At 56.4% G+C, this 25,975-nt stretch overlaps 2 protein-coding genes across 2 annotated transcripts in view; one reads left to right on the top strand and one right to left on the bottom strand.

Moving 5' to 3' along the window:
* Positions 1 to 25,975, bottom strand: part of LOC141270719 (uncharacterized) — a 477,393-nt gene that overhangs the window by 42,084 nt on the left and 409,334 nt on the right. The window lies entirely within an intron of this gene.
* LOC141270734 (uncharacterized) overlaps positions 750 to 25,975 on the top strand; it is a 48,483-nt gene continuing 23,257 nt past the window's right edge. The window contains exons 1-5 of the mRNA XM_073680829.1: positions 750 to 818; positions 24,694 to 24,843; positions 24,973 to 25,152; positions 25,237 to 25,360; positions 25,444 to 25,541. Of these exons, the coding sequence (XP_073536930.1) occupies positions 24,766 to 24,843; positions 24,973 to 25,152; positions 25,237 to 25,360; positions 25,444 to 25,541 (480 nt within the window). The 5' untranslated portion in view covers positions 750 to 818; positions 24,694 to 24,765. The remainder of the gene's footprint in view (positions 819 to 24,693; positions 24,844 to 24,972; positions 25,153 to 25,236; positions 25,361 to 25,443; positions 25,542 to 25,975) is intronic.

Here is a 25,975-nt window from a genome sequence, read left to right as displayed (position 1 = left end):
AATAAACTGATTGGCATTTGGCTGAATTAGGCGAACCCGAATAGTCACGGGTTCGCCCATCACTAATGAGGATCTGATATTGTAGGGACCTGAATGGGGAGAAGATGACGATGTAACATCATAAAGATCCCATGTAAGAAATCTCCGGAGCTGTTACCGGCTTCACATGATCACTACATCCAGTCATGGCCCCGTCCTGCCCCCGGTATAACACACAATCACATTATAGTCACATACAGAGATTTATCACAATCCAGCACCAAAAACATAGAACAAATCTAAAGGAAAATGTAAAACACCTAAATGTTGATAAAACAATCGGTAGAACCGGGGACGTCCGCACCATATAATAATAGAACAATACAGGGGATAATAACAGCGGAGCAGCGATGGAGACTCCGCATTGCACCCTGGCTCAGTGAGTAAGTGCAGTGTGGTCGGTGCACCTGGTTTTCTCATTGGTGGTAAATTGTAAAGCTTCTATTATCTTCTACAATGTTAGTAATAGATGACAATGTGCTGTCAGTGATTATCACAGAGCCATAGACTTGTATGGGGAATTCTCAGATAAAAAATATATATTTCAGTGATTTTTTTTAGGTGGGAAAAAAATCTGCAAAAAACCCATGACCATGGACAGCGCCATAGATTATAATGGTGACACTGTATCTCCGTGAAATCAGACTTCTGGACACTGTAATATAGTGACCAACCTACAGGACCTGTGATGATGTCACAGTCATGTGATCAGTCACATGGGAGGAGCAGGATTGGGCTTGTAGGAAGTGAAGGGTTTTCTGTGTAGGAAGCGGCCACAGGTAAGAGCTGAAGCTGAGGAGAAGTCTACACTGGGGACCGGTAATGAGGGAGCAGGGACTGTGTGATAGAGGGGACAGGACTCAGTCCTGGGGGAAGCACCGGGACTCTACACTGGGGACCGGTAATGAGGGAGCAGGGACTGTGTGATAGAGGGGACAGGACTCAGTCCTGGGGGAAGCACCGTGACTCTGCACTAGGGACTGGTAATGAGGGAGCAGGGACTGTGTGATAGAGGGGACAGGACTCAGTCCTGGAGGAAGCACCGGGACTCTGCACTGGGGACCGGTAATGAGGGAGCAGGGACTGTGTGATAGAGGGGACAGGACTCAGTCCTGGGGGAAGCACCGTGACTCTGCACTAGGGACTGGTAATGAGGGAGCAGGGACTGTGTGATAGAGGGGACAGGACTCAGTCCTGGAGGAAGCACCGGGACTCTACACTGGGGACCGGTAATGAGGGAGCAGGGACTGTGTGATAGAGGGGACAGGACTCAGTCCTGGAGGAAGCACCGGGACTCTACACTGGGGACCGGTAATGAGGGAGCAGGGACTGTGTGATAGAGGGGACAGGACTCAGTCCTGGGGGAAGCACCGGGACTCTGCACTGGGGACCAGTAATGAGGGAGCTGGGACTGTGTGATAGAGGGGACAGGACTCAGTCCTGGGGGAAGCACCGGGACTCTACACTGGGGACCGGTAATGAGGGAGCAGGGACTGTGTGATAGAGGGGACAGGACTCAGTCCTGGAGGAAGCACCGGGACTCTACACTGGGGACCGGTAATGAGGGAGCAGGGACTGTGTGATAGAGGGGACAGGACTCAGTCCTGGAGGAAGCACCGGGACTCTACACTGGGGACCGGTAATGAGGGAGCAGGGACTGTGTGATAGAGGGGACAGGACTCAGTCCTGGAGGAAGCACCGGGACTCTACACTGGGGACCGGTAATGAGGGAGCAGGGACTGTGTGATAGAGGGGACAGGACTCAGTCCTGGGGGAAGCACCGGGACTCTGCACTGGGGACCAGTAATGAGGGAGCTGGGACTGTGTGATAAAGGGGACAGGACTCAGTCCTGGGGGAAGCACCGGGACTCTACACTGGGGACCGGTAATGAGGGAGCAGGGACTGTGTGATAGAGGGGATAGGACTCAGTCCTGGAGAAAGCACCGGGACTCTGCACTGGGGACCGGTAATGAGGGAGCAGGGACTGTGTGATAGAGGGGACAGGACTCAGTCCTGGGGGAAGCACCGGGACTCTACACTGGGGACTGGTAATGAGGGAGCAGGGACTGTGTGATAGAGGGGACAGGACTCAGTCCTGGGGGAAGCACCGGGACTCTGCACTGGGGACCGGTAATGAGGGAGCAGGGACTGTGTGATAGAGGGGACAGGACTCAGTCCTGGAGGAAGCTCCGGGACTCTACACTGGGGACCGGTAATGAGGGAGCAGGGACTGTGTGATAGAGGGGACAGGACTCAGTCCTGGGGGAAGCACGGGGACTCTGCACTGGGGACCGGTAATGAGGGAGCAGGGACTGTGTGATAGAGGGGACAGGACTCAGTCCTGGGGGAAGCACCGGGACTCTGCACTGGGGACCGGTAATGAGGGAGCAGGGACTGTGTGATAGAGGGGACAGGACTCAGTCCTGGGGGAAGCACCGGGACTCTGCACTGGGGACCGGTAATGAGGGAGCAGGGACTGTGTGATAGAGGGGACAGGACTCAGTCCTGGGGGAAGCACCGGGGCTCTGCACTGGGGACCGGTAATGAGGGAGCAGGGACTGTGTGATAGAGGGGACAGGACTCAGTCCTGGGGGAAGCACCGGGACTCTGCACTGGGGACCGGTAATGAGGGAGCAGGGACTGTGTGATAGAGGGGACAGGACTCAGTCCTGGGGGAAGCACCGGGACTCTGCACTGGGGACCTGTAATGAGAGAGCAGGGACTGTGTGATAGAGGGGACAGGACTCAGTCCTGGGGGAAGCACCGGGACTCTGCACTGGGGACCGGTAATGAGGGAGCAGGGACTGTGTGATAGAGGGGACAGGACTCAGTCCTGGGGGAAGCACCGGGACTCTGCACTGGGGACCGGTAATGAGGGAGCAGGGACTGTGTGATAGAGGGGACAGGACTCAGTCCTGGGGGAAGCACCGGGTCTCTGCACTGGGGACCGGTAATGAGGGAGCAGGGACTGTGATAGAGGGGACAGGACTCAGTCCTGGGGGAAGCACCGGGACTCTGCACTGGGGACCGGTAATGAGGGAGCAGGGACTGTGTGATAGAGGGGACAGGACTCAGTCCTGGGGGAAGCACCGGGACTCTGCACTGGGGACCGGTAATGAGAGAGCAGGGACTGTGTGATAGAGGGGACAGGATTCAGTCCTGGGGGAAGCACCGGGACTCTGCACTGGGGACCGGTAATGAGGGAGCAGGGACTGTGTGATAGAGGGGACAGGACTCAGTCCTGGAGGAAGCACCGGGACTCTGCACTGGGGACAGGTAATGAGGGAGCAGGGACTGTGTGATAGAGGGGACAGGACTCAGTCCTGGGGGAAGCACCGGGACTCTACACTGGGGACCGGTAATGAGGGGACAGGACTCAGTACTGGGGGAAGCACCGGGACTCTACACTGGGGACCGGTAATGAGGGAGCAGGGACTGTGTGATAGAGGGGACAGGACTCAGTCCTGGAGGAAGCACCGGGACTCTACACTGGGGACCGGTAATGAGGGGACAGGACTCAGTACTGGGGGAAGCACCGGGACTCTGCACTGGGGACCGGTAATGAGGGAGCAGGGACTGTGTGATAGAGGGGACAGGACTCAGTCCTGGGGGAAGCACCGGGGCTCTGCACTGGGGACCGGTAATGAGGGAGCAGGGACTGTGTGATAGAGGGGACAGGACTCAGTCCTGGGGGAAGCACCGGGACTCTACACTGGGGACCGGTAATGAGGGGACAGGACTCAGTACTGGGGGAAGCACCGGGACTCTGCACTGGGGACCGGTAATGAGGGAGCAGGGACTGTGTGATAGAGGGGACAGGACTCAGTCCTGGGGGAAGCACCGGGACTCTGCACTGGGGACCGGTAATGAGGGAGCAGGGACTGTGTGATAGAGGGGACAGGACTCAGTCCTGGGGGAAGCACCGGGGCTCTGCACTGGGGACCGGTAATGAGGGAGCAGGGACTGTGTGATAGAGGGGACAGGACTCAGTCCTGGGGGAAGCACCGGGACTCTGCACTGGGGACCGGTAATGAGGGAGCAGGGACTGTGTGATAGAGGGGACAGGACTCAGTCCTGGGGGAAGCACCGGGACTCTGCACTGGGGACCTGTAATGAGAGAGCAGGGACTGTGTGATAGAGGGGACAGGACTCAGTCCTGGGGGAAGCACCGGGACTCTGCACTGGGGACCGGTAATGAGGGAGCAGGGACTGTGTGATAGAGGGGACAGGACTCAGTCCTGGGGGAAGCACCGGGACTCTGCACTGGGGACCGGTAATGAGGGAGCAGGGACTGTGTGATAGAGGGGACAGGACTCAGTCCTGGGGGAAGCACCGGGGCTCTGCACTGGGGACCGGTAATGAGGGAGCAGGGACTGTGTGATAGAGGGGACAGGACTCAGTCCTGGGGGAAGCACCGGGACTCTGCACTGGGGACCGGTAATGAGGGAGCAGGGACTGTGTGATAGAGGGGACAGGACTCAGTCCTGGGGGAAGCACCGGGACTCTGCACTGGGGACCGGTAATGAGAGAGCAGGGACTGTGTGATAGAGGGGACAGGATTCAGTCCTGGGGGAAGCACCGGGACTCTGCACTGGGGACCGGTAATGAGGGAGCAGGGACTGTGTGATAGAGGGGACAGGACTCAGTCCTGGTGGAAGCACCGGGACTCTGCACTGGGGACCGGTAATGAGGGAGCAGGGACTGTGTGATAGAGGGGACAGGACTCAGTCCTGGGGGAAGCACCGGGACTCTACACTGGGGACCGGTAATGAGGGGACAGGACTCAGTACTGGGGGAAGCACCGGGACTCTACACTGGGGACCGGTAATGAGGGAGCAGGGACTGTGTGATAGAGGGGACAGGACTCAGTCCTGGAGGAAGCACCGGGACTCTACACTGGGGACCGGTAATGAGGGAGCAGGGACTGTGTGATAGAGGGGACAGGACTCAGTCCTGGAGGAAGCACCGGGACTCTACACTGGGGACCGGTAATGAGGGGACAGGACTCAGTACTGGGGGAAGCACCGGGACTCTGCACTGGGGACCGGTAATGAGGGAGCAGGGACTGTGTGATAGAGGGGACAGGACTCAGTCCTGGGGGAAGCACCGGGGCTCTGCACTGGGGACCGGTAATGAGGGAGCAGGGACTGTGTGATAGAGGGGACAGGACTCAGTCCTGGGGGAAGCACCGGGACTCTGCACTGGGGACCGGTAATGAGGGAGCAGGGACTGTGTGATAGAGGGGACAGGACTCAGTCCTGGAGGAAGCACCGGGACTCTACACTGGGGACTGGTAATGAGGGAGCAGGGACTGTGTGATAGAGAGGACAGGACTCAGTCCTGGGGGAAGCACCGGGACTCTACACTGGGGACCGGTAATGAGGGAGCAGGGACTGTGTGATAGAGGGGACAGGACTCAGTCCTGGAGGAAGCACCGGGACTCTGCACTGGGGATCGGTAATGAGGGAGCAGGGACTGTGTGATAGAGGGGACAGGACTCAGTCCTGGGGGAAGCACCGGGACTCTGCACTGGGGACCAGTAATGAGGGAGCAGGGACTGTGTGATAGAGGGGACAGGACTCAGTCCTGGGGGAAGCACCGGGACTCTGCACTGGGGACCGGTAATGAGGGAGCAGGGACTGTGTGATAGAGGGGACAGGACTCAGTCCTGGGGGAAGCACCGGGACTCTGCACTGGGGACCAGTAATGAGGGAGCAGGGACTGTGTGATAGAGGGGACAGGACTCAGTCCTGGGGGAAGCACCGGGACTCTACACTGGGGACCGGTAATGAGGGAGCAAGGACTGTGTGATAGAGGGGACAGGACTCAGTCCTGGTGGAAGCACCGGGACTCTGCGCTGGTGACCGGTAATGAGGGAGCAGGGACTGTGTGATAGAGGGGACAGGACTCAGTCCTGGGGGAAGCATCGGGACTCTGCACTGGGGACCGGTAATGAGGGAGCATGGACTGTGTGATAGGGGGGACAGGACTCAGTCCTGGAGGAAGCACCGGGACTCTACACTGGGGACCGGTAATGAGGGAGCAGGGACTGTGTGATAGAGGGGACAGGACTCAGTCCTGGGGGAAGCATCGGGACTCTGCACTGGGGACCGGTAATGAGGGAGCAGGGACTGTGTGATAGAGGGCACAGGACTCAGTCCTGGGGGAAGCACCGGGACTCTACACTGGGGACCGGTAATGAGGGAGCAGGGACTGTGTGATAGAGGGGACAGGACTCAGTCCTGGAGGAAGCACCTGGACTCTACACTGGGGACCGGTAATGAGGGAGCAGGGACTGTGTGATAGAGGGGAGAGGACTCAGTCCTGGGGGAAGCACCGGGACTCTGCACTGGGGACCGGTAATGAGGGAGCAGGGACTGTGTGATAGAGGGGACAGGACTCAGTCCTGGGGGAAGCACCGGGACTCTACACTGGGGACCGGTAATGAGGGAGCAGGGACTGTGTGATAGAGGGGACAGTACTCAGTCCTGGGGGAAGCACCGGGACTCTACACTGGGGACCGATAATGAGGGAGCAGGGACTGTGTGATAGAGGGGACAGGACTCAGTCCTGGGGGAAGCACCGGGACTCTACACTGGGGACCGGTAATGAGGGAGCAGGGACTGTGTGATAGAGGGGACAGGACTCAGTCCTGGGGGAAGCACCGGGACTCTACACTGGGGACTGGTAATGAGGGAGCAGGGACTGTGTGATAGAGGGGACAGGACTCAGTCCTGGAGGAAGCACCGGGACTCTACACTGGGGACCGGTAATGAGGGAGCAGGGACTGTGTGATAGAGGGGACAGGACTCAGTCCTGAGGGAAGCACCGGGACTCTACACTGGGGACCGGTAATGAGGGGACAGGACTCAGTACTGGGGGAAGCACCGGGACTCTACACTGGGGACCGGTAATGAGGGAGCAGGGACTGTGTGATAGAGGGGACAGGACTCAGTCCTGGAGGAAGCACCGGGACTCTACACTGGGGACCGGTAATGAGGGAGCAGGGACTGTGTGATAGAGGGGACAGGACTCAGTCCTGGAGGAAGCACCGGGACTCTACACTGGGGACCGGTATTGAGGGAGCAGGGACTGTGTGATAGAGGGGACAGGACTCAGTCCTGGGGGAAGCACCGGGACTCTACACTGGGGACCGGTAATGAGGGAGCAGGGACTGTGTGATAGAGGGGACAGGACTCAGTCCTGGAGGAAGCACCGGGACTCTACACTGGGGACCGGTAATGAGGGAGCAGGGACTGTGTGATAGAGGGGACTGGACTCAGTCCTGGAGGAAGCACCGGGACTCTACACTGGGGACCGGTAATGAGGGAGCAGGGACTGTGTGATAGAGGGGACAGGACTCAGTCCTGGAGGAAGCACCGGGACTCTGCACTGGGGACCGGTAATGAGGGAGCAGGGACTGTGTGATAGAGGGGACAGGACTCAGTCCTGGAGGAAGCACCGGGACTCTACACTGGGGACTGGTAATGAGGGAGCAGGGACTGTGTGATAGAGGAGACAGGACTCAGTCCTGGAGGAAGCACCGGGACTCTACACTGGGGACCGGTAATGAGGGGACAGGACTCAGTACTGGAGGAAGCACCGGGACTCTACACTGGGGACCGGTAATGAGGGAGCAGGGACTGTGTGATAGAGGGGACAGGACTCAGTCCTGGGGGAAGCACGGGGACTCTGCACTGGGGACCGGTAATGAGGGAGCAGGGACTGTGTGATAGAGGGGACAGGACTCAGTCCTGGGGGAAGCACCGGGACTCTGCACTGGGGACCGGTAATGAGGGAGCAGGGACTGTGTGATAGAGGGGACAGGACTCAGTCCTGGGGGAAGCACCGGGACTCTGCACTGGGGACCGGTAATGAGGGAGCAGGGACTGTGTGATAGAGGGGACAGGACTCAGTCCTGGGGGAAGCACCGGGGCTCTGCACTGGGGACCGGTAATGAGGGAGCAGGGACTGTGTGATAGAGGGGACAGGACTCAGTCCTGGGGGAAGCACCGGGACTCTGCACTGGGGACCGGTAATGAGGGAGCAGGGACTGTGTGATAGAGGGGACAGGACTCAGTCCTGGGGGAAGCACCGGGACTCTGCACTGGGGACCTGTAATGAGAGAGCAGGGACTGTGTGATAGAGGGGACAGGACTCAGTCCTGGGGGAAGCACCGGGACTCTGCACTGGGGACCGGTAATGAGGGAGCAGGGACTGTGTGATAGAGGGGACAGGACTCAGTCCTGGGGGAAGCACCGGGACTCTGCACTGGGGACCGGTAATGAGGGAGCAGGGACTGTGTGATAGAGGGGACAGGACTCAGTCCTGGGGGAAGCACCGGGGCTCTGCACTGGGGACCGGTAATGAGGGAGCAGGGACTGTGTGATAGAGGGGACAGGACTCAGTCCTGGGGGAAGCACCGGGACTCTGCACTGGGGACCGGTAATGAGAGAGCAGGGACTGTGTGATAGAGGGGACAGGATTCAGTCCTGGGGGAAGCACCGGGACTCTGCACTGGGGACCGGTAATGAGGGAGCAGGGACTGTGTGATAGAGGGGACAGGACTCAGTCCTGGAGGAAGCACCGGGACTCTGCACTGGGGACCGGTAATGAGGGAGCAGGGACTGTGTGATAGAGGGGACAGGACTCAGTCCTGGGGGAAGCACCGGGACTCTACACTGGGGACCGGTAATGAGGGGACAGGACTCAGTACTGGGGGAAGCACCGGGACTCTACACTGGGGACCGGTAATGAGGGAGCAGGGACTGTGTGATAGAGGGGACAGGACTCAGTCCTGGAGGAAGCACCGGGACTCTACACTGGGGACCGGTAATGAGGGAGCAGGGACTGTGTGATAGAGGGGACAGGACTCAGTCCTGGAGGAAGCACCGGGACTCTACACTGGGGACCGGTAATGAGGGAGCAGGGACTGTGTGATAGAGGGGACAGGACTCAGTCCTGGGGGAAGCACCGGGACTCTACACTGGGGACCGGTAATGAGGGAGCAGGGACTGTGTGATAGAGGGGACAGGACTCAGTCCTGGAGGAAGCACCGGGACTCTACACTGGGGACCGGTAATGAGGGAGCAGGGACTGTGTGATAGAGGGGACAGGACTCAGTCCTGGAGGAAGCACCGGGACTCTACACTGGGGACCGGTAATGAGGGAGCAGGGACTGTGTGATAGAGGGGACAGGACTCAGTCCTGGAGGAAGCACCGGGACTCTGCACTGGGGACCGGTAATGAGGGAGCAGGGACTGTGTGATAGAGGGGACAGGACTCAGTCCTGGAGGAAGCACCGGGACTCTACACTGGGGACTGGTAATGAGGGAGCAGGGACTGTGTGATAGAGAGGACAGGACTCAGTCCTGGGGGAAGCACCGGGACTCTACACTGGGGACCGGTAATGAGGGAGCAGGGACTGTGTGATAGAGGGGACAGGACTCAGTCCTGGAGGAAGCACCGGGACTCTGCACTGGGGATCGGTAATGAGGGAGCAGGGACTGTGTGATAGAGGGGACAGGACTCAGTCCTGGGGGAAGCACCGGGACTCTGCACTGGGGACCAGTAATGAGGGAGCAGGGACTGTGTGATAGAGGGGACAGGACTCAGTCCTGGGGGAAGCACCGGGACTCTGCACTGGGGACCGGTAATGAGGGAGCAGGGACTGTGTGATAGAGGGGACAGGACTCAGTCCTGGGGGAAGCACCGGGACTCTGCACTGGGGACCAGTAATGAGGGAGCAGGGACTGTGTGATAGAGGGGACAGGACTCAGTCCTGGGGGAAGCACCGGGACTCTACACTGGGGACCGGTAATGAGGGAGCAAGGACTGTGTGATAGAGGGGACAGGACTCAGTCCTGGTGGAAGCACCGGGACTCTGCGCTGGTGACCGGTAATGAGGGAGCAGGGACTGTGTGATAGAGGGGACAGGACTCAGTCCTGGGGGAAGCATCGGGACTCTGCACTGGGGACCGGTAATGAGGGAGCATGGACTGTGTGATAGGGGGGACAGGACTCAGTCCTGGAGGAAGCACCGGGACTCTACACTGGGGACCGGTAATGAGGGAGCAGGGACTGTGTGATAGAGGGGACAGGACTCAGTCCTGGGGGAAGCATCGGGACTCTGCACTGGGGACCGGTAATGAGGGAGCAGGGACTGTGTGATAGAGGGCACAGGACTCAGTCCTGGGGGAAGCACCGGGACTCTACACTGGGGACCGGTAATGAGGGAGCAGGGACTGTGTGATAGAGGGGACAGGACTCAGTCCTGGAGGAAGCACCTGGACTCTACACTGGGGACCGGTAATGAGGGAGCAGGGACTGTGTGATAGAGGGGACAGGACTCAGTCCTGGGGGAAGCACCGGGACTCTGCACTGGGGACCGGTAATGAGGGAGCAGGGACTGTGTGATAGAGGGGACAGGACTCAGTCCTGGGGGAAGCACCGGGACTCTACACTGGGGACCGGTAATGAGGGAGCAGGGACTGTGTGATAGAGGGGACAGTACTCAGTCCTGGGGGAAGCACCGGGACTCTACACTGGGGACCGATAATGAGGGAGCAGGGACTGTGTGATAGAGGGGACAGGACTCAGTCCTGGGGGAAGCACCGGGACTCTACACTGGGGACCGGTAATGAGGGAGCAGGGACTGTGTGATAGAGGGGACAGGACTCAGTCCTGGGGGAAGCACCGGGACTCTACACTGGGGACTGGTAATGAGGGAGCAGGGACTGTGTGATAGAGGGGACAGGACTCAGTCCTGGAGGAAGCACCGGGACTCTACACTGGGGACCGGTAATGAGGGAGCAGGGACTGTGTGATAGAGGGGACAGGACTCAGTCCTGGGGGAAGCACCGGGACTCTACACTGGGGACCGGTAATGAGGGGACAGGACTCAGTACTGGGGGAAGCACCGGGACTCTACACTGGGGACCGGTAATGAGGGAGCAGGGACTGTGTGATAGAGGGGACAGGACTCAGTCCTGGAGGAAGCACCGGGACTCTACACTGGAGACCGGTAATGAGGGAGCAGGGACTGTGTGATAGAGGGGACAGGACTCAGTCCTGGAGGAAGCACCGGGACTCTACACTGGGGACCGGTATTGAGGGAGCAGGGACTGTGTGATAGAGGGGACAGGACTCAGTCCTGGGGGAAGCACCGGGACTCTACACTGGGGACCGGTAATGAGGGAGCAGGGACTGTGTGATAGAGGGGACAGGACTCAGTCCTGGAGGAAGCACCGGGACTCTACACTGGGGACCGGTAATGAGGGAGCAGGGACTGTGTGATAGAGGGGACTGGACTCAGTCCTGGAGGAAGCACCGGGACTCTACACTGGGGACCGGTAATGAGGGAGCAGGGACTGTGTGATAGAGGGGACAGGACTCAGTCCTGGAGGAAGCACCGGGACTCTGCACTGGGGACCGGTAATGAGGGAGCAGGGACTGTGTGATAGAGGGGACAGGACTCAGTCCTGGAGGAAGCACCGGGACTCTACACTGGGGACTGGTAATGAGGGAGCAGGGACTGTGTGATAGAGGAGACAGGACTCAGTCCTGGAGGAAGCACCGGGACTCTACACTGGGGATCGGTAATGAGGGGACAGGACTCAGTACTGGAGGAAGCACCGGGACTCTACACTGGGGACCGGTAATGAGGGAGCAGGGACTGTGTGATAGAGGGGACAGGACTCAGTCCTGGGGGAAGCACGGGGACTCTGCACTGGGGACCGGTAATGAGGGAGCAGGGACTGTGTGATAGAGGGGACAGGACTCAGTCCTGGGGGAAGCACCGGGACTCTGCACTGGGGACCGGTAATGAGGGAGCAGGGACTGTGTGATAGAGGGGACAGGACTCAGTCCTGGGGGAAGCACCGGGACTCTGCACTGGGGACCGGTAATGAGGGAGCAGGGACTGTGTGATAGAGGGGACAGGACTCAGTCCTGGGGGAAGCACCGGGGCTCTGCACTGGGGACCGGTAATGAGGGAGCAGGGACTGTGTGATAGAGGGGACAGGACTCAGTCCTGGGGGAAGCACCGGGACTCTGCACTGGGGACCGGTAATGAGGGAGCAGGGACTGTGTGATAGAGGGGACAGGACTCAGTCCTGGGGGAAGCACCGGGACTCTGCACTGGGGACCTGTAATGAGAGAGCAGGGACTGTGTGATAGAGGGGACAGGACTCAGTCCTGGGGGAAGCACCGGGACTCTGCACTGGGGACCGGTAATGAGGGAGCAGGGACTGTGTGATAGAGGGGACAGGACTCAGTCCTGGGGGAAGCACCGGGACTCTGCACTGGGGACCGGTAATGAGGGAGCAGGGACTGTGTGATAGAGGGGACAGGACTCAGTCCTGGGGGAAGCACCGGGGCTCTGCACTGGGGACCGGTAATGAGGGAGCAGGGACTGTGTGATAGAGGGGACAGGACTCAGTCCTGGGGGAAGCACCGGGACTCTGCACTGGGGACCGGTAATGAGGGAGCAGGGACTGTGTGATAGAGGGGACAGGACTCAGTCCTGGGGGAAGCACCGGGACTCTGCACTGGGGACCGGTAATGAGAGAGCAGGGACTGTGTGATAGAGGGGACAGGATTCAGTCCTGGGGGAAGCACCGGGACTCTGCACTGGGGACCGGTAATGAGGGAGCAGGGACTGTGTGATAGAGGGGACAGGACTCAGTCCTGGAGGAAGCACCGGGACTCTGCACTGGGGACCGGTAATGAGGGAGCAGGGACTGTGTGATAGAGGGGACAGGACTCAGTCCTGGGGGAAGCACCGGGACTCTACACTGGGGACCGGTAATGAGGGGACAGGACTCAGTACTGGGGGAAGCACCGGGACTCTACACTGGGGACCGGTAATGAGGGAGCAGGGACTGTGTGATAGAGGGGACAGGACTCAGTCCTGGAGGAAGCACCGGGACTCTACACTGGGGACCGGTAATGAGGGAGCAGGGACTGTGTGATAGAGGGGACAGGACTCAGTCCTGGAGGAAGCACCGGGACTCTACACTGGGGACCGGTAATGAGGGAGCAGGGACTGTGTGATAGAGGGGACAGGACTCAGTCCTGGGGGAAGCACCGGGACTCTACACTGGGGACCGGTAATGAGGGAGCAGGGACTGTGTGATAGAGGGGACAGGACTCAGTCCTGGAGGAAGCACTGGGACTCTACACTGGGGACCGGTAATGAGGGAGCAGGGACTGTGTGATAGAGGGGACAGGACTCAGTCCTGGAGGAAGCACCGGGACTCTACACTGGGGACCGGTAATGAGGGAGCAGGGACTGTGTGATAGAGGGGACAGGACTCAGTCCTGGAGGAAGCACCGGGACTCTGCACTGGGGACCGGTAATGAGGGAGCAGGGACTGTGTGATAGAGGGGACAGGACTCAGTCCTGGAGGAAGCACCGGGACTCTACACTGGGGACTGGTAATGAGGGAGCAGGGACTGTGTGATAGAGAGGACAGGACTCAGTCCTGGGGGAAGCACCGGGACTCTACACTGGGGACCGGTAATGAGGGAGCAGGGACTGTGTGATAGAGGGGACAGGACTCAGTCCTGGAGGAAGCACCGGGACTCTGCACTGGGGATCGGTAATGAGGGAGCAGGGACTGTGTGATAGAGGGGACAGGACTCAGTCCTGGGGGAAGCACCGGGACTCTGCACTGGGGACCAGTAATGAGGGAGCAGGGACTGTGTGATAGAGGGGACAGGACTCAGTCCTGGGGGAAGCACCGGGACTCTGCACTGGGGACCGGTAATGAGGGAGCAGGGACTGTGTGATAGAGGGGACAGGACTCAGTCCTGGGGGAAGCACCGGGACTCTGCACTGGGGACCAGTAATGAGGGAGCAGGGACTGTGTGATAGAGGGGACAGGACTCAGTCCTGGGGGAAGCACCGGGACTCTGCACTGGGGACCGGTAATGAGGGAGCAAGGACTGTGTGATAGAGGGGACAGGACTCAGTCCTGGTGGAAGCACCGGGACTCTGCGCTGGTGACCGGTAATGAGGGAGCAGGGACTGTGTGATAGAGGGGACAGGACTCAGTCCTGGGGGAAGCATCGGGACTCTGCACTGGGGACCGGTAATGAGGGAGCATGGACTGTGTGATAGGGGGGACAGGACTCAGTCCTGGAGGAAGCACCGGGACTCTACACTGGGGACCGGTAATGAGGGAGCAGGGACTGTGTGATAGAGGGGACAGGACTCAGTCCTGGGGGAAGCATCGGGACTCTGCACTGGGGACCGGTAATGAGGGAGCAGGGACTGTGTGATAGAGGGCACAGGACTCAGTCCTGGGGGAAGCACCGGGACTCTACACTGGGGACCGGTAATGAGGGAGCAGGGACTGTGTGATAGAGGGGACAGGACTCAGTCCTGGAGGAAGCACCTGGACTCTACACTGGGGACCGGTAATGAGGGAGCAGGGACTGTGTGATAGAGGGGACAGGACTCAGTCCTGGGGGAAGCACCGGGACTCTGCACTGGGGACCGGTAATGAGGGAGCAGGGACTGTGTGATAGAGGGGACAGGACTCAGTCCTGGGGGAAGCACCGGGACTCTACACTGGGGACCGGTAATGAGGGAGCAGGGACTGTGTGATAGAGGGGACAGGACTCAGTCCTGGGGGAAGCACCGGGACTCTACACTGGGGACCGATAATGAGGGAGCAGGGACTGTGTGATAGAGGGGACAGGACTCAGTCCTGGGGGAAGCACCGGGTCTCTACACTGGGGACCGGTAATGAGGGAGCAGGGACTGTGTGATAGAGGGGACAGGACTCAGTCCTGGGGGAAGCACCGGGACTCTACACTGGGGACCGGTAATGAGGGAGCAGGGACTGTGTGATAGAGGGGACAGGACTCAGTCCTGGAGGAAGCACCGGGACTCTACACTGGGGACCGGTAATGAGGGAGCAGGGACTGTGTGATAGAGGGGACAGGACTCAGTCCTGGAGGAAGCACCGGGACTCTACACTGGGGACCGGTATTGAGGGAGCAGGGACTGTGTGATAGAGGGGACAGGACTCAGTCCTGGGGGAAGCACCGGGACTCTACACTGGGGACCGGTAATGAGGGAGCAGGGACTGTGTGATAGAGGGGACAGGACTCAGTCCTGGAGGAAGCACCGGGACTCTACACTGGGGACCGGTAATGAGGGAGCAGGGACTGTGTGATAGAGGGGACAGGACTCAGTCCTGGAGGAAGCATCGGGACTCTACACTGGGGACCGGTAATGAGGGAGCAGGGACTGTGTGATAGAGGGGACAGGACTCAGTCCTGGAGGAAGCACCGGGACTCTGCACTGGGGACCGGTAATGAGGGAGCAGGGACTGTGTGATAGAGGGGACAGGACTCAGTCCTGGAGGAAGCACCGGGACTCTACACTGGGGACTGGTAATGAGGGAGCAGGGACTGTGTGATAGAGGAGACAGGACTCAGTCCTGGAGGAAGCACCGGGACTCTACACTGGGGACCGGTAATGAGGGAGCAGGGACTGTGTGATAGAGGGGACAGGACTCAGTCCTGGAGGAAGCACCGGGAGTCTGCACTGGGGACCGGTAATGAGGGAGCAGGGACTGTGTGATAGAGGGGACAGGACTCAGTCCTGGGGGAAGCACCGGGACTCTGCACTGGGGACCGGTAATGAGGGAGCAGGGACTGTGTGATAGAGGGGACAGGACTCAGTCCTGGAAGAAGCACCGGGACTCTACACTGGGGACCGGTAATGAGGGGACAGGACTCAGTACTGGGGGAAGCACCGGGACTCTACACTGGGGACCGGTAATGAGGGAGCAGGGACTGTGTGATAGGGGGGACAGGACTCAGTCCTGGAGGAAGCACCGGGACTCTACACTGGGGACCGGTAATGAGGGAGCAGGGACTGTGTGATAGAGGGGACAGGACTCAGTCCTGGGGGAAGCATCGGGACTCTGCACTGGGGACCGGTAATGAGGGAGCAGGGACTGTGTGATAGAGGGCACAGGACTCAGTCCTGGGGGAAGCACCGGGACTCTACACTGGGGACCGGTAATGAGGGAGCAGGGACTGTGTGATAGAGGGGACAGGACTCAGTCCTGGAGGAAGCACCTGGACTCTACACTGGGGACCGGTAATGAGGGAGCAGGGACTGTGTGATAGAGGGGACAGGACTCAGTCCTGGGGGAAGCACCGGGACTCTGCACTGGGGACCGGTAATGAGGGAGCAGGGACTGTGTGATAGAGGGGACAGGACTCAGTCCTGGGGGAAGCACTGGGACTCTACACTGGGGACCGGTAATGAGGGAGCAGGGACTGTGTGATAGAGGGGACAGGACTCAGTCCTGCAGGAAGCACCGGGACTCTGCACTGGGGACCGGTAATGAGGGAGCAGGGATTGTGTGATAGAGGGGACAGGACTCAGTCCTGGGGGGAAGCACCGGGACTCTGCACTGGGGACCGGTAATGAGGGAGCAGGGACTGTGTGATAGAGGGGACAGGACTCAGTCCTGGGGGAAGCACCGCGACTCTGCACTGGGGACCGGTAATGAGGGAGCAGGGACTGTGTGATAGAGGGGACAGGACTCAGTCCTGGGGGAAGCACCGGGACTCTCCACTGGGGACCGGTAATGAGGGAGCAGGGACTGTGTGATAGAGGGGACCGGACTCAGTCCTGGGGGAAGCACCGGGACTCTACACTGGGGACCGGTAATGAGGGAGCAGGGACTGTGTGATAGAGGGGACAGGACTCAGTCCTGGGGGAAGCAGCGGGACTCTACACTGGGGACCGGTAATGAGGGAGCAGGGACTGTGTGATAGAGAGGACAGGACTCAGTCCTGGGGGAAGCACCGGGACTCTACACTGGGGACCGGTAATGAGGGAGCAGGGACTGTGTGATAGAGGGGACAGGACTCAGTCCTGGGGGAAGCACCGGGACTCTGCACTGGGGACCGGTAATGAGGGAGCAGGGACTGTGTGATAGAGGGGACAGGACTCAGTTCTGGGGGAAGCACCGGGACTCTGCACTGGAGACCGGTAATGAGGGAGCAGGGACTGTGTGATAGAGGGGACAGGACTCAGTCCTGGGGGAAGCAGCGGGACTCTACACTGGGGACCGGTAATGAGGGAGCAGGGACTGTGTGATAGAGAGGACAGGACTCAGTCCTGGGGGAAGCACCGGGACTCTACACTGGGGACCGGTAATGAGGGAGCAGGGACTGTGTGATAGAGGGGACAGGACTCAGTCCTGGGGGAAGCACCGGGACTCTGCACTGGGGACCGGTAATGAGGGAGCAGGGACTGTGTGATAGAGGGGACAGGACTCAGTCCTGGGGGAAGCACCAGGACTCTACACTGGAGACCGATAATGAGGGAGCAGGGACTGTGTGATAGAGGGGACAGGACTCAGTCCTGGAGGAAGCACCGGGACTCTACACTGGGGACCGGTAATGAGGGAGCAGGGACTGTGTGATAGAGGGGACAGGACTCAGTCCTGGGGGAAGCACCGGGACTCTGCACTGGAGACCGGTAATGAGGGAGCAGGGACTGTGTGATAGAGGGGACAGGACTCAGTCCTGGGGGAAGCACCGGGACTCTGCACTGGGGACCGGTAATGAGGGAACAGGGACTGTGTGATAGAGGGGACAGGACTCAGTCCTGGAGGAAGCACCGGGACTCTACACTGGGGACCGGTAATGAGGGAGCAGGGACTGTGTGATAGAGGGGACAGGACTCAGTCCTGGGGGAAGCACCGGGACTCTGCACTGGGGACCGGTAATGAGGGAGCAGGGACTGTGTGATAGAGAGGACAGGACTCCGTCCTGGGGGAAGCACCGGGACTCTACACTGGGGACCGGTAATGAGGGAGCAGGGACTGTGTGATAGAGGGGACAGGACTCAGTCCTGGGGGAAGCACCGGGACTCTACACTGGAGACCGGTAATGAGGGAGCAGGGACTGTGTGATAGAGGGGACAGGACTCAGTCCTGGAGGAAGCACCGGGACTCTACACTGGGGACCGGTAATGAGGGAGCAGGGACTGTGTGATAGAGGGGACAGGACTCAGTCCTGGGGGAAGCACCGGGACTCTGCACTGGAGACCGGTAATGAGGGAGCAGGGACTGTGTGATAGAGGGGACAGGACTCAGTCCTGGGGGAAGCACCGGGACTCTACACTGGAGACCGGTAATGAGGGAGCAGGGACTGTGTGATAGAGGGGACAGGACTCAGTCCTGGAGGAAGCACCGGGACTCTACACTGGGGACCGGTAATGAGGGAGCAGGGACTGTGTGATAGAGGGGACAGGACTCAGTCCTGGAGGAAGCACCGGGTCTCTGCACTGGGTTCCGGTAATGAGGGAGCAGGGACTGTGTGATAGAGGGGACAGGACTCAGTCCTGGGGGAAGCACGGGACTCTGCACTGGGGACCGGTAATGAGGGAGCAGGGACTGTGTGATAGAGGGGACAGGACTCAGTCCTGGGGGAAGCACCGGGACTCTCCACTGGGGACCGGTAATGAGGGAGCAGGGACTGTGTGATAGAGGGGACAGGACTCAGTCCTGGGGGAAGCACCGGGACTCTGCACTGGGGACCGGTAATGAGGGAACAGGGACTGTGTGATAGAGGGGACAGGACTCAGTCCTGGAGGAAGCACAGGGACTCTACACTGGGGACCGGTAATGAGGGAGCAAGGACTGTGTGATAGAGAGGACAGGACTCAGTCCTGGGGGAAGCACCGGGATTCTACACTGGGGACCGGTAATGAGGGAGCAGGGACTGTGTGATAGAGGGGACAGGACTCTGTCCTAGGGGAAGCACCGGGACTCTACACTGGGGACCGGTAATGAGGGAGCAGGGACTGTGTGATAGAGGAGACAGGACTCTGCCCTGGAGGAAGCACCGGGACTCTGCACTGGGGACCGGTAATGAGGGAGCAGGGACTGTCTGATAGAGGGGATAGGACTCAGTCCTGGAGGAAGCACCGGGACTCTACACTGGGGACCGGTAATGAGGGAGCAGGGACTGTGTGATAGAGGGGACAGGACTCAGTCCTGGAGGAAGCACCGGGTCTCTGCACTGGGGACCGGTAATGAGGGAGCAGGGACTGTGTGATAGAGGGGACAGGACTCAGTCCTGGGGGAAGCACGGGACTCTGCACTGGGGACCGGTAATTAGGGAGCAGGGACTGTGTGATAGAGGGTACAGGACTCAGTCCTGGGGGAAGCACCGGGACTCTACACTGGGGACCGGTAATGAGGGAGCAGGGACTGTGTGATAGAGGGGACAGGACTCAGTCCTGGGGGAAGCACCGGGACTCTGCACTGGAGACCGGTAATGAGGGAGCAGGGACTGTGTGATAGAGAGGACAGGACTCAGTCCTGGGGGAAGCATCGGGACTCATAGAATCATAGAATGGTAGAGTTGGAAGGGACCTCCTGGGTCATCTGGTCCAACCCCCTGCTCAAAGCAGGATTCACTAGATCATCTCAGACAGATGTCTGTCCAGCCTCTGTTTGAAGACGTCCATTGAAGGGGAACTCACCACCTTTCGTGGCAGCCTGTTCCACTCATTAATCACCCTAACTGTCAAAAAGTTTTTTCTAATATCTAATCTGTGTCTCCTCCCATTTAGTTTCATCCCATTGCTTCTAGTCTTTCCTTGTGCAAATGAGAATAAAGATGATCCTTCTACAATGTGACAGCCCTTGACATATTTGTAGACAGCTATTAAGTCTCCTCTCAGTCTTCTTTTTTGCAAGCTAAACATTCCCAAATCCTGCAACCGTTCCTCATAGGACATGGTTTGCAGACCAGTCACCATTCTGGTCGCTCTTCTCTGAACTTGCTCCAGTTTGTCTATGTCTTTTTTAAAATGTGGTGCCCAAAACTGTACACAGTATTCCAGATGAGGTCTGACCAAAGAGGAGTAAAGACCGATAATGACTTCACGTGATCTAGACTGTATGCTTCTGTTAATACATCCCAGAATTGTATTTGCCTTTTTTGCTGCTGCATCACACTGTTGACTCATGTTCAGTCTATGATCTATTAGTATACCTAAGTCTTTTTCACATGTACTGTTGCTTAGCTCTTTTCCTCCCATTCTGTATATGCTTTTTTCATTTTTATTGCCCAGATGTAGTACTTTGCATTTTTCCCTGTTAAAAACTGTTCTGTTGGTTGCTGCCCACTGCTCCAGTTTATTTAGGTCTTTTTGAATCCTCTCTCTCTCTTCTCTAGTATTAGCTATCCCTCCTAGCTTTGTGTCATCAGCAAATTTAATCAGTTTACCCTCAATTCCTTCATCTAAATCATTGATAAAGATGTTGAACAATACAGGTCCCAGGACGGAGCCCTGTGGTACCCCACTTGAGACATTCATCCAGCTGGATGTGAAGCCATTTACAACCACCCTTTGAGTCCGATCACTAAGCCAGTTATGAATCCACCTAACAGTTGCCTGGTCCATTGCATACTTGGTCATTTTTTCAATAAGGATGGTGTGAGATACTTTGTCAAATGCTTTGCTGAAGTCAAGATATACTATATCTACAGCATTTCCCTGATCCACCCAGTCAGTGATTCTGTCATAGAAGGAAATTAAGTTAGTCTGACATGACTTGTTAGTTACAAACCCATGCTGACTCTGGTTAATCACTTCATTCTTATCCATGTACTTACATACATGTTGTTTAATAATTTGTTCAAAGATCTTTCCTGGTATAGAAGTCAGACTCACCGGCCTATAGTTCCCTGGGTCCACCTTCTTCCCCTTTTTGAAGATAGGAACAACATTTGCTCTTCTCCAGTCTTCTGGGACTTCTCCTGTTCTCCAAGAATTTTCAAAGATTATGGAGAGTGGTTCTAAAATTTCTTCTACGATCTCCTTCAGTACTCTGGGGTGTAATTCATCTGGACCTGGAGACTTGAACTCATTTATGTTAGCTAAATATTCCCTCACAATCTTTCTGTTTACAGATAACTTGGATTCCTCTATTCCTTTAAAAGGACAGTGAAGATCAGTTGATGTTACATTTTCTTTCTGAGAGAAAACAGATGCAAAATAGGAATTAAAAAGTTCGGCCTTCTCAACATCCTCTCTTACCATTTCTCCATTTTCATCCTGTAAAAATCCTATAGCATCTTTGACTTTTCTTTTACTTTTGACATACCCCCAAAATCCTTTTTTATTGCTTTTGACATCTCTTGCAAGCCTTAATTCATTGTCAGCTTTAGCTACCCTGATACGTGCCCTGCAGGATCTGCAGACTGCATTATAATCTTCTTTAGATATGCCTCCCTCTTTCCATTTAATAAACATTTCTTTCTTTCTTTTTAGCATGTGTTTAAGTTCTGTGTTCATCCATCCTGGTTTCCTTAAATGCTTCTCATTCTTCCTACTTTTCGGGATTGTTAACGATTGTGCTTTGAGAATCTCATTTTTAAAAATTTCCCATCCTTCCTGGACATTTTTGTCCTTAAGGACATCCAGCCATTGGATCCCTCCTATTCTCTTTCTGAGTCTCTTAAAATCTGCCTTTCTAAAATCTAACCTTGAAGTTTGAGTCTTCACATGTCTTCCTCCTCTAGTTATCCAAAATTCTATAATAGCATGATCGCTGCCTCCTAGGGTCCCAGCCACCTTTACCTCCTCAACCATTTCCTCCTTGTTTATAAGGATTAGATCCAAAGTAGCAGATCCCCTTGTTTTCTCCCCTACCTTTTGGAAGATAAAGTTGTCAGCAAGAGAGGATAAGAATTTTCTTGACCTGTTAGTTTTACTTGAGAGAGATTCCCAACAAATGTCTGGATAGTTGAAATCTCCCATGACCACTACGTCATATTTTTTGGAGAACTTGGTCATTTGATACATAAAGAGTTCATCCATATCTTCAGCTTGCCCAGGTGGCCTGTAGTAAATGCCTACAATGGTGTCCTTTCCGTTGTTCTCTCCTTGTATTCTTACCCAAACAGTTTCCACAGAACTCCCAGTCTCTGAAGCTTCAATCTCTGTGCAGATATACGCTTTTCTAACATACAATGCAACACCTCCTCCTCGTTTATCAAGTCTGTTTCTTGCAAATAAGTTGTATCCTTTTAGCCTTTTATTCCAATCATGTGTATCGTCCCACCAAGTTTCAGTGATTCCAATGACATCATATTCCTTTTCCTGCATTAGTAGTTCCAATTCTCCTTGTTTGTTGCCCATGCTTTGTGCATTTGTATAAAAACATTTTAGTTTGTGATTGGTTTCTCTTTCTCCCATATTTTTATTATTTAAATTGTTTTGTCTTTGTTCTTCCTTTCCACTTCCAGTAGCAGAGATCTCAATAGTATTTGTCAGCTGTATGGCTTTTTCTGGCCTTTTGCTTCCCTTCCCACATTGTTCTAGTTTAAAGCTCTTCTGATGAGTGTAGCAAGGCGACTTCCAAATACATGTTTTCCAGTCTTCGTAAGGTGCACCCCATCTCTAGCAAGTAGTCCATCGTATAGGTAATTCATTCCGTGATCCAGAAATCCAAATCCTTGTTGACGGCACCATCGACGTAGCCAGTTGTTCACCTGTAGAATCTTATTCCACCTCATTGTTCCATGGCCATCCACTGGGAGGATGGATGAGAAGACCACCTGCGCTCCCAATTCTTTCACTTTCTTGCCTAAGTCTTCAAAGTCACTGCAGATGGTTTCCAGGTCCTTTCTTGCGGTGTCATTTGTCCCCACATGTATTAGCAGGAATGGGTAGTGATCTGTAGGTCTGAAGAGTCTTGATATCCTGTCAGACACATCTTTAATTTTTGCTCCTGGAAGACAGCACATTTCTCTTGAGGTTATGTCTGGTCTGCAGATAGCGGCCTCTGTTCCTCTTAACAGGGAATCCCCCATGACCACCACTCTCCGTTTTTTCTTCACTACATTCTTCTTTCTCCATCCAGGAGGATTCTGAGGGCTTACAAGGTTATTCATTGCTGGCAAAGTCTTATTTTGCTGTATTTCTTCATGGTTCTCCTGCGTGAGAGCCTGGTACTGGTTCCTGAGCAGTATGGGTGCTGACTGCCTCTCGATCCTCCTGCTTCTATGGGTCACATGCTTCCATTCCTCTGTTTCGTCAGGTGCAGTTCGAATTTCTTCTCTTTCTGAATCATGAAGAGATAATTCTACTCTGTCTAAGAACTCTTCACCTTCCTTAATGATTTTCAAGGTAGTTAACCTCTCTTCTAGATTTCGCAACTTTTCCTCCAACAGGGACACAAGCTTGCATTTCTGGCATGTGAAGTTTGGCTTTTCCACTGGAAAGTCTGTGAACATGTAGCAGGATATGCAGCTCTACACTGGGGACCGGTAATGAGGGAGCAGGGACTGTGTGATAGAGGGGACAGGACTCTGTCCTGGGGGAAGCACCGGTACTCTACACTGGGGACCGGTAATGAGGGAGCAGGGACTGTGTGATAGAGGAGACAGGACTCAGTCCTGGAGGAAGCACCGGGACTCTGCACTGGGGACCGGTAATGAGGGAGCAGGGACTGTGTGATAGAGGGGACAGGACTCAGTCCTGGGGGAAGCACTGGGACTCTGCACTGGGGACCGGTAATGAGGGAGCAGGGACTGTGTGATAGAGGGGACAGGACTCAGTCCTGGAGGAAGCACCGGGACTCTGCACTGGGGACCGGTAATGAGGGAGCAGGGACTGTGTGATAGAGGGGACAGGACTCATTCCTGGGGGGAAGCACCGGGACTCTACACTGGGGACCGGTAATGAGGGAGCAGGGACTGTGTGATAGAGGGGACAGGACTCAGTCCTAGGGGAAGCACCGGGACTCTGCACTGGGGACCGGTAATGAGGGAGCAGGGACTGTGTGATAGAGGGGATAGGACTCAGTCCTGGGGGAAGCACCGGGACTCTACACTGGGGAGCGGTAATGAGGGAGCAGGGACTGTGTGATACAGGGGACAGGACTCAATCCTGGGGGAAGCACCTGGACTCTGCACTGGGGACCGGTAATGAGGGAGCAGGGACTGTGTGATAGAAGGGACAGGACTCAGTTCTGGGGGAAGCACCGGGACTCTGCACTGGGGACCGGTAATGAGGGAGCAGGGACTGTGTGATAGAGGGAACAGGACTCAGTCCTGGAGGAAGCACCGGGACTCTGCACTGGGGATCGGTAATGACGGAGCAGGGACTGTGTGATAGGGGGGACAGGACTCAGTCCTGGGGACCGGTAATGAGGGAGCAGGGACTGTGTGATAGAGGGGACAGGACTGAGTCCTGGGGGAAGCATCGGGACTCTGCACTGGGGACCGGTAATGAGGGAGCGGGGACTGTGTGATAGAGGGGACAGGACTCAGTCCTGGGGGAAGCATCGGGACTCTGCACTGGGGACCGGTAATGAGGGAGCAGGGACTGCGTGATAGAGGGGACAGGACTCAGTCCTGGGGGAAGCGTCGGGACTCTGCTCTGGTGACCGGTAATGAGGAAGCAGGGACATTAACCCCCTCAGTGCTGAGCCTTTGAAAAATCTCTGTATGTGACTATAATGTGATTGTGTGTTATACCGGGGGCAGGACGGGGCCATGACTGGATGTAGTGATCATGTGAAGCCTGTAACAGTTCCGGAGATTTCTTACATGGGATCTTTATGATGTTACATCGTCATCTTCTCCCCATTCAGGTCTCTACAATATCGCATCTTCTCCGTGGAGATCTTCTATTTAATAGAATTTTCCTGATTGACCCTACAAGGATGGATAGGGACAGGGACAAGATGGCGGAGAGGATATTACACCTCACCCTAGAGATCCTCTTCCGGCTTACTGGAGAGGTGAGAGATTCTGATGACGTCACATTACATCATTCTTATCTATGGGAATAACAGATGGACAGAACTGGAGAGGTAAGGACTCTGGAAATGTCTGTAGTGAGATTTATTAATGTGTCTCTCCATAATCAGGATTACATAGTAGTGAAGAAGACCTCTAGTGAGCGCTGTCAGACCCCTGTGTCTGAGGGATGGGGAAGACCCCTGAGCCCAATCACGGGGCCTCCACCTCACCCCCTGATACATGAGGACATCAATGACCAGAAGATCCTAGAACTCACCTACAAGATGATTGCGCTGCTGACTGGAGAGGTGACACTGCTGGGAATGCTGGGACATTATACAGTAACACTATGAAGGGATCGGGGGGGTTGATTGTATCATTGTATGTGTCAGGTTCCTATAAGATGTCAGGATGTCGCCATCTATTTCTCCATGGAGGAGTGGGAGTATTTAGAAGGACACAAAGATCTGTACAAGGACGTCATGATGGAGGTTCCCCAGCCCCTCACATCACCAGGTAATAGACAGGACTAAATACACACGGCCTATAATTATCTGTATGTAAAGAATGAATTCAGTCCCTGTATGTGTTTCCTCCAGATCCATCCAGTAAGAGGACAACACCAGAGAGATGTCCCCGTCCTCTTCTTCCACAGGACTGTAAACAAGAAGATCCCGATGTTCTTCTGGATCATCAGGTAGATGGAGAGAAGGTGTCATGAGATCTCCCCTATGATATGTAGAAGGCTGTGAAGGTCTTGTGTTCAGTCTTGGTTTATCCAATTTATTAGAGGCACATTCACACTTCCATCTGAAACTTATTAGACACATGACCACAGAGAACATGCAATTTACACTAAACAGTAAACCACCTAGAAACAAGACTCCACCCCCTCCCCCAGCTGCAGGGCTGACCCTCTGTAACTCTCCCCTGCCCTGTTGCAGGCCTGACCCTCTGTAACTCTCCCCTGCCCAGCTGCAGGGCTGACCCTCTGTAACTCTCCCCTGCCCAGCTGCAGGGCTGACCCTCTGTAACTCTCCCCTGTCAGCTGCAGGGCTGACCCTCTGTAACTCTCCCCTGCCCTGCTGCAGGGCTGACCCTCTGTAACTCTCCCCTGCCCAGCTGCAGCGC

Source organism: Phyllobates terribilis, unplaced genomic scaffold (assembly GCF_046119375.1).
Source record: "Phyllobates terribilis strain yellow unplaced genomic scaffold, ASM4611937v1 Scaffold_5__5_contigs__length_657084704, whole genome shotgun sequence".
Classification (NCBI taxonomy): Eukaryota; Metazoa; Chordata; class Amphibia; order Anura; family Dendrobatidae; genus Phyllobates; species Phyllobates terribilis.
The sequence above is the reverse complement of the archived record's forward strand: the minus strand, read 5'-3'. Positions and strand labels throughout refer to the sequence as shown.